The sequence below is a fragment of the Canis lupus genome, chromosome 6, assembly GCF_048164855.1.
Source record: "Canis lupus baileyi chromosome 6, mCanLup2.hap1, whole genome shotgun sequence".
NCBI classification, from domain to species: domain Eukaryota; kingdom Metazoa; phylum Chordata; class Mammalia; order Carnivora; family Canidae; genus Canis; species Canis lupus.
This window is the reverse complement of record NC_132843.1, coordinates 2726572-2737800: the sequence shown is the minus strand read 5'-3', so window position 1 is coordinate 2737800 and position 11229 is coordinate 2726572. Positions and strand designations below refer to the sequence as shown.

General features: G+C 53.3%; 1 protein-coding gene and 1 long non-coding RNA gene across 2 annotated transcripts in view; one reads left to right on the top strand and one right to left on the bottom strand.

Annotated features, from left to right (window-relative positions):
- Positions 1–6249: 6249 nt before the first annotated feature.
- Positions 6250–11215, bottom strand: LOC140634897 (uncharacterized). Its single transcript, XR_012032223.1, has 3 exons — positions 11015–11215; positions 8745–8955; positions 6250–6504 (listed from the first exon to the last, which is right to left on the bottom strand). It is a non-coding gene; the product is annotated as an uncharacterized lncRNA (long non-coding RNA).
- The window catches only part of MYO5B (myosin VB), a 332497-nt gene continuing 330990 nt past the window's right edge, over positions 9723–11229 (top strand). Inside the window, exon 1 of the mRNA XM_072828573.1 lies at positions 9723–10019. Coding sequence (XP_072684674.1) covers positions 9993–10019 — 27 coding nt within the window. The 5' untranslated portion in view covers positions 9723–9992. The remainder of the gene's footprint in view (positions 10020–11229) is intronic.

Here is an 11229-nt window from a genome sequence, read left to right as displayed (position 1 = left end):
TTCGCTGCTTTCGTTTTATTAATCTATTTATTTAAAATATTTTATTTATTTATTTGACAGAGCATAAGCAGGGGGATGTGCAGAGGGAGAAGCAGGCTCCTCACTGAGCAGAAAGCCCGATGCTGGGGGGGCTCCGTCCCAGAACTCGGGGGGCTCCATCTCAGAACCCCGAGGGCTCCATACCAGACCCTGGGGGCTCCATCCCAGACTCTGGGGCTCCATCCCAGAACTCGGGGGGCTCCATCCCAGAGCCCTCGGGGCTCAGTCCCAGGACCCTGGGATAATGACCCAAGCCAAAAGCAGGTGCTTAACCAACTGAGCCCCCCAGGCACCCCTCCTTTGCTGATTTTAGTTTATATCCTTAGATTGTAAGAAACCCAAACCATGAACATAACAGCTTTGCGGTGTCCTGCGAGTCCTTCTAGGGAATCATTAAACTTGAAGGTTCTCATGTGGAACTCCTAATCCAAACATACATAAAATATTTAAACTTAAAAATAATGTTATGAGTTTTAACGTACTTACTTAATGATTTTTTTCAATCCTTTTCTACTCCTTTAATGTCCTGGGGAAGAAAATACCCTTTAAAAAATATATGAAAGCTCCCGTATAGGGGTGTGCATTTGTGCTTTGGTCTCAAGCTCCTCTATGGGTCAGCGTGGCACTTTGCATCTTGTCTCTATTTAATCTTTCGACGTTTTGTTCCTCACGGACTTTTTTGCATTAATTTTTTTAGAATATTGCATTAAAGCATTGCCAGAATTTCTGAGATATTTGGTACACCCTTAAATTTGGGGCTTGAAGCGAATACCTTACATGTCAGCACATTCAAGTGCCCTGAGCTGAGAACAGATTCAGTGTTTTGGGAGCAGAAAACAGGTTGGTGGCTGGAAGACCAGAGTAAGAAAGGAGAAGAACAAAAAGGGGCGTAAGGGAGTCAATTATGCGGTGATAAATGGCAACCAGATGCATTGAGGTGATTGGTTTGTAATTTATGCATATTTGGGATGATTACGGCGTACACTGGAAACTAATATGATGTCGTCTGCCAGTGTTATCTCAACAAAAATATAGAGGGAAAAGGTCCAGATAAAGGCCTGAGATGGTCTCCTTTAAATAGGGTGAGTTGATTGCAATATTTATCTCACCTTTCATGAAATAAATTTTACATTTTTTGTCTCAAAAAAAGAAAGGAAGGACGGAAGGAAGGAGGGTGGCAGGAAGAGATGAGGCCAGAGAAGCATATGTGAAAATGAAGGGACCGATCGGGTGGCTTTGGCAGCGTCCAGAAGGAAGTGGCCAGCACCTGGTTGGAGTGGTGTCAGCCAACGAGTGAGGTGGAGGTTTGGGGCATGCTTTGGAGCTTGAGCTGTGAGGTTATGCTGAACAAGCAACAGAAGACACAAACTGAGAGCAGAGGGAAACGGAAGATCTGAGATGACTTCTGGGTTTTGTCTTGATTGTAGATGGTGAAATCCTACATCCATATGGCTAAGATTTGGGGAAGTACATATGATGGCAGGTGAAAATCAAGACGTCTGTTTTAGGTAGATTAACTCAGAAATACGCTGAGATGTGTATGCGAAAAAGTCAAGAAGGGAGCTAGTGTTTGAGCTCAGCCCCCTAAACACATTTTATTTATCTCTGAACATCCAGTCTCTTATAGGGTGCCTGAAACACAATGGGTGTTTCATAAATAATGTTTACACTAATATTTTTCTTTTTTAAAAAAGATATTTATTTATTTATTTATTTATTTATTTATTTATTTATTTATGACACAAGCGAGGAGGAAGATCAGAGGGAGAGGGAGAAGCAGACTTCCCGCTGAGCAGGGAGCCCGATGTGGGGCTGGATCCCACCAGCCTGGGATCATGACCTGAGCCGAAGCTAGACACTTCACCAACGGAGCCCCCCCAGGTGCCCCTATGCTAATATTTTTCAAGAATCAGAAATATATATAAAGATTCAATGTTAGAAAATGATCTAGGTTCATCTGGTTGTTCATTGCCATTGAGTTGTTTTGGGTAGATAAGGGTAGTTGTCCAATCTTGAGGTGGGGGCTGCAGGTTATAAAGATGGCTGTTTCCGTCCAAAACCTGCCATATATATGGACTCACTAAACAAGCCTTCATTGGCAAAGTAGGTAGAGAAGTCACAGAACTGGCTTTGTGAGCTTAATGACATCCCAGGGCTCTGACCACACCTATAGGGGAGGGTCCCTGGAGGTTTCCCTGAATTAATTGCAACATCTCCGAGGCAGGATTTTATGCCTTCTAGTCAGTAACTAGTCACTTCTAGTGAGTAACTTTAATTTCACCAAGGAGAGCCTACTCCTAACATCCATTTTTCTATTTAAGAAGGTCATCAGTTTCGGGACAGCTGGAGCCTGGGATTGAGCCCCACATCGGGCTCCCTGCAGAGAGGCTGCTTCTCCTTCTTCCTATGTCTCTGCCTCTTTCTGTGTCTGTCATGAATAAATAAAATCTTTAAAAAGTCACCAGTTTTGCCACTAAAAACTCATCTGGACTATGCTAACTAGCCAAGCCTTGGTTGTTGATTGGGCTGTGACCAGCAGAAAGACTTGTCGTGAGCTATGTGGAATGTGGCCTTTTCTGATAAGCCAGCTAGCCACCCTGGGAGGTAAATTCCTGCTAGTAAGTTACCTGGCTACCCCTAAAATTAAAGCTCAAACTAGCCGTGTACAGTTAAGTATTTCAAAGTATATGACAGCATCAATCTCGGGTACCAAGTGGAATAGAAACACATGCATGTAGTGCCAGAAGGCTTCCTGGAGAAGGTGGGACCTTGGGGTTGTTCCGGCGCAGAGGTTCTTGATCTTGGCTCCACTCTGGAGTTCCCTGGGGGACTGTTTAAAGACCACACCCCAAAATAAATACCTTGGAGCTTCTGAGCAGAGACGCAGGGCTCAGGCTTCATGAAGCAATTCCCAGGTTATTTGGGTGTGTCATCAACATGAAGATCTCGGCCTTAAAGGGTGGGTAGGATTCAGAAACAGCATTTGCGGGATCCCTGGGTGGCGCAGTGGTTTGGCGCCTGCCTTTGGCCCAGGGGGCGATCCTGGAGACCCGGGATCGAATCCCACGTCAGGCTCCCGGTGCATGGAGCCTGCTTCTCCCTCTGCCTGTGTCTCTGCCTCATTCTCTCTCTCTCTCTGTGACTATCACAAATAAATTAAAAAAAAATTAAAAAAAAAAAAAACAGCATTTGCTAGGCAGGTTCTCTTCATCTACTAGATTGTGTAATTAACAGAAGCCCCGAGGCCCATCGTCATGCAGCCTCGGGCTCTGATTCCACCTTACTTCACCTCAGGATGTGAGAAAAGTCTCTTCTGGAATCATGTAGAAGCCTGGGTCCCATAGCCAGATGTCTGTTCGATGGTTCAAGTTTGATTTATTCATGGGCGACACGACCTGCAAGGTATGCTTTCTGGGGGTCAAGCAAGTGGGGAGAGGCTGTGAGTTAAACTCTTTCAGGCAGGGCTCTTGAGTTTCACTCCCTAATTCTTCCCAGAAGTGTCCAGTCCGGGAGCCGCTTGGCCACCAACCCGCTGTGTTTCTTGGGGCAGGTCCCAGCTCCTGTCCGAGGGTCAGTTTTCTCACTTGTCAAATGAGAAGGTTGGACACTCGCGTCTTTGAGGCCCTTCCAGTCATGACTCCCAAAGGTCAGGGAATTAGGGAGCCACAGAAAAAGAGAGGAAAAGCAAAAAAAAAAAATAAATAAATAAAAAATAAATAAATAAATAAACCTGGCAGTTGGGAAAAGTGTCCAGAAGAGGGCGCGAGATGCTGGGGAGAAAGCGTCCCGGCCGGCGACCCTGGGTCGGTCCCCGGGAGGGGCGGCGGCGGCCCGTGCAGCCCGGCTCGCAGGCCCCTCCCGGCGCCCCGCCCTTGCTCGGCCGCTCAGGTGCTCGGGGCGCCCTCGACGGGAACGCCGGGGCCCTGGGAACGCCGAACGCACGCGGCTCTTCCTGTGCCCCGCGAGGAGCATCGGGCCCTCTGGCCGCCGTCGGGTGCTTTCGCCCCGCGTGGGGTGAAAGTCCAGCTTTTTCTTTCTTTCTTTCTTTTTTTTTTTTTTAAGATGCTGTTTATTCATGAGAGACGCAGAGGCAGAGACACAGGCAGAGGGAGAAGCAGGCTCCATGCAGGGAGCCCGGCGCGGGACTCGATCCCAGGACCCCAGGATCACGCCCTGGGTCGAAGGCAGGCGCCAAACCGTGGAGCCACCCAGGGATCCCCGAAAGTCCAGCTTTAAGTGAAACCCCCGCCGACGGGAACAAAGGAGGTCCGGCCTCGTGGGGGCGACAGCAAAGCGCCGGTGCCGAACCTCGAACCTCGAACCTCGCACCTCGCGGCGAGCAGCCCTGAGACGGCCTCCCGCGGGGCCGCACACCCGAACCCGGTGTCGGGACCGCGAAGGAGCACCGGCCCGCGGCGCCGCCTCCCAGCCACCGCGGCATCTGCAGAAAGACTTGCCTGGGCTCTAATTGACTTATTCCGGGAACAGCGAACTCCCTCCCTCCCGAGAGGCGAGTTTCTCTTATTAGAATGTTGTACTTAACCTTTGGGGTTGTCCCCTGTCTAACCCCCTCCCTGTGCTCTGAGCCCGGCCTCCACGCAGGCAGGACCAGCCTAATCTCTCTTTCGAGGGACAGATTTTCAAGTATTTGGAAACAGTTACAACGTCCCCATGTCTCCGATGAGGGTTCTCAGCACGCCTCAGTACCCCAGACCTTTCTCCTCACCTCCCCCTGCCAGCCTCTTCACCCCTTCCCACATGGTAGGGCTCCCCCACCCCTCACCCCTCACGGCTGGCCTCCACCCCACCTGCGAGTGCAGGAATCCAGCTGGGGCTCTGGGTCAGGGTCTCCGGGAGCGGGAGCAGAGGAGCCATTGGTAGACCCTCATGGGCTGAGTGCTGACATAGGACAGGTGAGAAATCAACCTGTGTGGCCCTTAGGAAAACTCCAAGATGACACTAAGGAAACGTCAAGCTGCAAGTGTTCCTTCCACAGCCTCAAGGCCGTTAATGCCCTATTAATCTCGGGACTCCAGGATCACTTCCTGGGCGGAAGGCAGGTGCTAAAACCGCTGAGCCACCCAGGGATCCCAATAACTAAAATTTTAACAAGTTTAGATATTTGTAACAGATGCAATTTTCGGCCTATCGTACACATTGTTGGCTTAAAAGTCATAAACTCTTTTAAATGGATTCAGTGGGTTCTCACTGCCAGAGGATTCGATACCCTCTGTGGTTAATTAAAAAGAACCCACAAACAAGTTCCTTAAACATTCATTTTTTTTATTTCTTGAGCTTGAAATTCCCTTCCTCTTTCTCTACAGAATTTCAGTCCACATTTTTATGCTAAAAACTCTTCTAACAGGGGATCCCTGGGTCGCTCAGTGGTTTTGCGCCTGCCTTCAGCCCAGGGCATGATCCTGGAGTCCTGGGATCGAGTCCTGCATCGGGCTCCCCGCATGGAGCCTGCTTCTCCCTCAGCCTGTGTCTCTGCCTCTCTCTCGTTTTCTCTCTGTGTGTGTCTCTCATGAATAAATAAATAAAATCTTAAAAAAAAAACCCGAACTCTTCTAACAACCACCCTATGATACTTACCTATAACAAAAATACATGTATATTTTAAACATTTCCCGTGCTCTAGTATTAACATTATCCTGAACTATCACAAATGGCATTTTTATACAACTTCAAAGCTCGATTGTTTTCTGATAGGCAGAGGTGCTATATATTTGTTTACATGTTAATAGATGGGAAAGGATTTTTTTAAAATTTTATTTATTCATGAGAGACAGGCAGAGACACAGAGAAGCAGAGGGAGAAGCAGGTTCCTTGCAGGGAGCCCGATGGGGGATTCGATCCCAGGACCCTAGGGTCATGCCCTGGGCCAAAGGCAGGCCTCCACCGCTGAGTCCCTCAGGTGCCCCTGCACCTTTCTTATGTGAGGAGGGAGATCTGATCATGAGACCCGCTTGTTGGCAAATGAGTATTTAGATTTGCCGGTGCTTATAGAGATTGAGGATCTGGACCTTGACTCCCTCAAAACAGGTCATGGCACAGAACTCCTTGAAGAGTCTTGGCGAACACCAGGGACCACACCCCCATAAGAGGATGGCTGCCTTGCAGGTAGGAACATTTGGGAAAGCAACTTGCCACGTGGGGGAGGAGAGAAAATTGCTGGGACGAAGTTCTTACCAATAAGAGTCATCATAGGACGCTTTCCGTATGTGATTTTATTAGTCATCTGTTGGTGTATCACAAAGCACCCCAAAACTCAGTGGCTTCAAACAACACACACTATTGCACAGTTTCTGCAGATTCAAGACTTTATTGTCTCAGTTTCTTTAATTAGGTCACAGCTTTTCTGAATCCTCTGCTTGAGGTTGTTTCACAAGGCTGCAATCCAAGTGCCAGCTGGGACCATGATCTTCAAGTCCAAGCAAGGAATCCACTTCCACACTCCTTTACCTGCGGGGGAGAGTTCCATGTGAACAAACCTTGCTGCACGAACTGGTACGTATTAAACATGAAGACTCATGGTCCGCACGTAGACCAGCTGAATTAGCTCTGCCTGGGACCCCAGAATCTTGATATACATTAACATTAAAGAACCACTGGCATAAAAGCAAGTGCTTAGGCTTGAGAATGAGAGTGTAGTTGAAGGCCTGCTTGCTGATCTAGAATGTTCCCTCCACCAGCCTCACCTTCCTCATCTGTGAAATAGATTTATGATTCCAACCTTCTCTATAGGGTTCTCTAGGGCTCAGACAAGATCACAGAAGGAAAGCAGTTGGCAAGTTTCCAGGGACAAAGTAAGTTTTAAGAGGTCTTTATTACTATTCAAAGGAGGGAAAGACCATATCTGATTGTGAGATTAGAAATTCACAAAGCTCTGGCCAGGAGTAGGATTCTCCTCAGGGAGGTGATTCAATTCAGTCAGCATGAATTGAGCTTTTAATCTGTGCCAGGGAGGATGGAAGCTAGAAAGTTGGAGGCAGTTGGGGGTGGGGAGGAAGGATGCAAACAAATTAGTTTCAGGTTAATGCTAGGTCCTAATGGGATGGCCAGTGTTGTCATTCTGGCAGGTGGAAAGATGCGTCTGTAGTAAGGTTAGAACTAGATTTGGGGCACCTGGGTGGCTCAGCAGTTGAGCGTCTGCCTTTGGCCCAAGGCATGACCTTGGGGTCCTGGGATCGAGTCCCTCATTGGGCTCCCTGCAAGGAGCCTGCTTCTGTCCTCTGCCTGTATCTCTCATGAATAGAAATAAAAAAATTAGATTTGAGAGTTACCAGTGTGGTGAGAGGTATAATGGGGGGGGGGGGAGGGTGGCGTGAAGAGAAGAGATTTGGGAAATGAGCCCAAATTTTGGACCATAGTTTGGAGAACTAGCAAGCAGGGTTAGAAAAGGATGTCATGAAGGTGTGGTTAGAAAGGCTGGGAAAACAAGAGGAGAAAAAATGAGAGATTTTAAGAAGGAGATGGTTTAACCTGAGAAAGAGTCATGTACTGCCCCATGCTTTTTTTTTTTTATTACAATGAGACTATTTTAGTAATATTTAATAAATATAATGTATTTTAAAGCAAAATAAACAGAAACCATCCAAGTATAATGTCAAGTGTTGCACAACATTATTTAGAAGGAGCCATCAGACAGATAATAATTACACTATCCTATGTCTCTTGATATTTCCCTGAGAGCCCACAGTCGTCAGGAACCATGATGCTCAAATCGTACAGTCTCCAGGCTTTTTTTTTTTAATTTATTTTTTATTGGTGTTCAATTTACCAACATACAGAATAACATGCCCCATGCTTTAGAGGGAGAAGGCAATCTCAATAGGCTAGGAGTGAGTGGAACCATTTAGGAAGGAACTAATGCAGCAATTCTTAACCTTGGCTGTCATTAGAACTACCTGGGAGCTCTTAAAAATCCTTTTACCCAGGCAGGAACCCCAGAAAGTTAAATCAGAATTTCTGGGAGTGGGCGCCAGGCATCATTTGTTTTTGCAAAGGTGTAGAAAGTGTTGAGAACCCGTAATTATGTTGGACCGGGTTTAAGCAGAGCCAGCTGGGACAAGCGCCTACCTTAAGAAATGTAGCAGGAAAGGAGAACAAAGCTGCTAGTAGAGACCAGCCCACTGATGGAGCATGATGGTGAGGCATAAAAGGTCCAGAGCAGAGGTGGGGAAGGAGCTTTATTTAGCAAAGGGGTTTCTTAACCCCAAAGGGGGAGAATCCCTTAGAAAGGTGTGAAAACTGAGTGCTGGCTCCACCCCCAGGCTTTCAGATTCAGTAAGTCTGACCCCTGACAATTTATAGCTCTGACCCAGCTAATGCCAATAGCCTGGGGGGTGGTGTCACACTTGGAGATCTTCTTGAACACAGGGAAGGAAACTATGCTGACAGATTTCTGAGTGAGAGATAAGTGGTGGAGCCATTTCTTCCCTGCTTCTGTCTGGGATGTGAAGAAATCCAAGGAGGGTTCTCCAAGCTTTGATCACCGCACTTGTCAACCTTGGAAGTACAATCTTCTAGGATTATGGGGGAGCTTGAAAACTCCCTCTGTTCGCCAGACATACGTCCTGAAGGTGGGGTTCTTTGGCGGGATCTGGTAAAGTTCCCTAGGAGAGTCTCCTTGAGGAGGCACAGCTGTGAGGGCCTGACAGGCCAATTAAGCAGGGGTCCTGATTCCAGCTGGAAGGGCTTACCTGGGAAGAGTTTCAGAAGCATGTGGCTCCAGAACAATTTCTGCATCGACCGGATGCGCGCTCCAGCTGAGAAGCACCCGCAGGCTGTTCCTCATTCAGGTACAGACGCCTCCTTCAGACCCACCCAGGGCCGTTCTGCCCCGGCGCTACCTGCGTTTCCTCCGTCAACTCCCGCCGGCTACTTTCGTTTTTGGGTCAGGTTTCTTTTTTGCTGTAGGTAGAAGAGGGACTGAAGCTGCTGCAGGCAGCCAAAGGCCATTGGGAAGGGGACCGAAAGGAGGTAGAAAATGGCAGGGGGATGGAGAGCGTGCACACGAGAGAGAAGGAGACGCGAATGACCATCTTCTGATGGGGGGGGGGGGCGGGTAGGAGTCTAGTTGGACGTCGAGGGTCAAACAGGCAAAAATAGGGAGGGAAGCTACGAATCCCACTTGCCCAGTCAGGACGTCCGCCAGGGAGTCGGTGTGGCGGAGACCCCGTGGGCATAGCCAGGTCACCTGTTACAACATCCCGTGACAGCGGAGTGTTAACCCTGAGACTGTTGAGCGCAGCCACGTGAAGTCCAGAGAATAACGTGCGGAGGCTTTCGGCCGGACTTCTATCCCCTACTTCCCCTCCTCCTCCCCTCGCCCTGCTGCTACCTGGGCTCTTTCTCGTCTCCACTGCCCACCTCCGCCCCCTCCGGCCCCAGCCCGCGATCGCCCGGAGGAGCCGGCGGAGCCTGCGGAGCGCGGCAGGTGCCTCCCCGGCGCGCACCTGTACCCGGCGGCCAGCAGGGGGCGGTCTGCCCCGGCTCCTCGCGCGGCCCCGCCCCCGGCCCCAAGGACCCCGCTGCAGCGGGGGCGCGGGAGGGCGCGTCCGGCCCGGCCCCGCAGGGCTCAAAGGCGGCGGCCGCAGCGCACCGGCTGCCCGCTCCGCGCGCGGTGCTCGGCCCTCCCTCCCGGCGCCCGCACCTCCTCCCCCACCACCTCCCCCACCTGAGCGGGGAGCGCCCCCGCCCGCCAGTCCTGCCCGGCCGCCGCCGCGGGAGTAAAGGTCGCGCCGGCCGGGAGCGAGCCGGCGGGGCAGGGCGTGGGGGAGGCGGCCACACGCCGGGAAAGTGTCGGCCGCCCGGGAAGATGGCGCCAGGCGGGCTGGCCGCGGACTGAGCCTGCGGGCGGAGAGGAGTCGGGACCCGCAGCCCGGCAGGGGCGCGAGCGAGGGCCGCACGCAGACTCGCTGCCCGGGCTCGGGCCGGCGCGCGGGGCCATGGCGGTGGGCGAGCTGTACAGCCAGGTGAGTGCGCGCCGCGCGCCAGGTGAGGGCGGGGACCAGGGCGGCGCGCCCCGGCCCCCGGCCCCCCCCCGCGGCCCTCGGGGCGCCCCCTCCTGCGGTTCCGGGAGGCGGGGGGCGCGGGGGGCGCCTGGCAGCCTCCCGCTCGCTCCCCCCCGGCGCCCAGAACTTCGGGAGGAGGAGGAAGTTTGGCCGCTCCGGGAGCGTCCTGCGCCGGCCGACCGGCCGCGGCTCCCCGCGGCGCTGCCCCCCGCCTGGCTCTGCTGAGTTCCCCGGTCCCGGACGGGGGTCCCCGGCGGCGCGGAGCCGGGCCGCGGACACAGCCCCACTGCCGCCCCCCGCCCCCCGCCCCGGACCCTGCTCTGCGGCGGCCGCTCGCGAGGGCGCGCCCCCAGGCTCCCTTTGCTCCCGCGCGCCGGCGGGGGCAGCACGAACTTCGGGGACGCTCGCACACTTGGGGGCGGGGGGAGAAGGGCACCGACCGGCTGTTAGGGACTTGATGGGGCGGGGGGGGGGGAGATGAGCAACAGGTGAGGTGGGAAGTGCTCCGAGGACCTGCGGAGACCCCGGGGAAGCGCATTCTTAGTTGGCTGGGGGTGGGCGGCTGAAGGCGGCCCCTCGGCGTGGGTGCCAGCAAGGGCAGGGGCGGAGTGCGGACTTCTGGGTGCCAGGGTCAGCCGGGCTCTGCAGGGCTCGGCCCCACGGTCGGGAACAGGTGCGCCTGGCTGGAGACGTCCTGCTTCCGCGGCGGTTGTTTCAAGTTAGGGGCCAGCCGCCGCCTCCCGGAGCGCCCACAGCTGAGCCGCGGGGGGCCGCGCCTTTAAGCACGCGCCCTTCCCCCCGTCAGGAAGTTCGGGAGACCTGCCCGCCTGGTCTGTTTCCGGACCGTGCCCCGAGCGTCGGTGCGCGTGCGGGGCGGGTGCGGGGCGGGTGCGGGGCGCGGGGTCCGCGCGCGGCCCGCGGGTCTGGGCGGGGGCGGGGCTGGCTCCGCCTCTCACCTGGCGGCTGCGCGCGTGGGGAGCTCCGCAGCGGGGTGGGCCTTCTCCCGGCTCCTGCGGAAGAGCGAGCTGAGCGGGGATGACGCGGAGGCTGTGGCCTGGCTGGGGATGGGGTAGCTACAGCCTCGGCGCCCGCGTCCTGGCCCCGGTTGCGGAGGGGCCGCAGCTTCTGGAAAGGAGGGAGGAGGGAGCCAGGAGCGGGGAAGGGGGCGGGG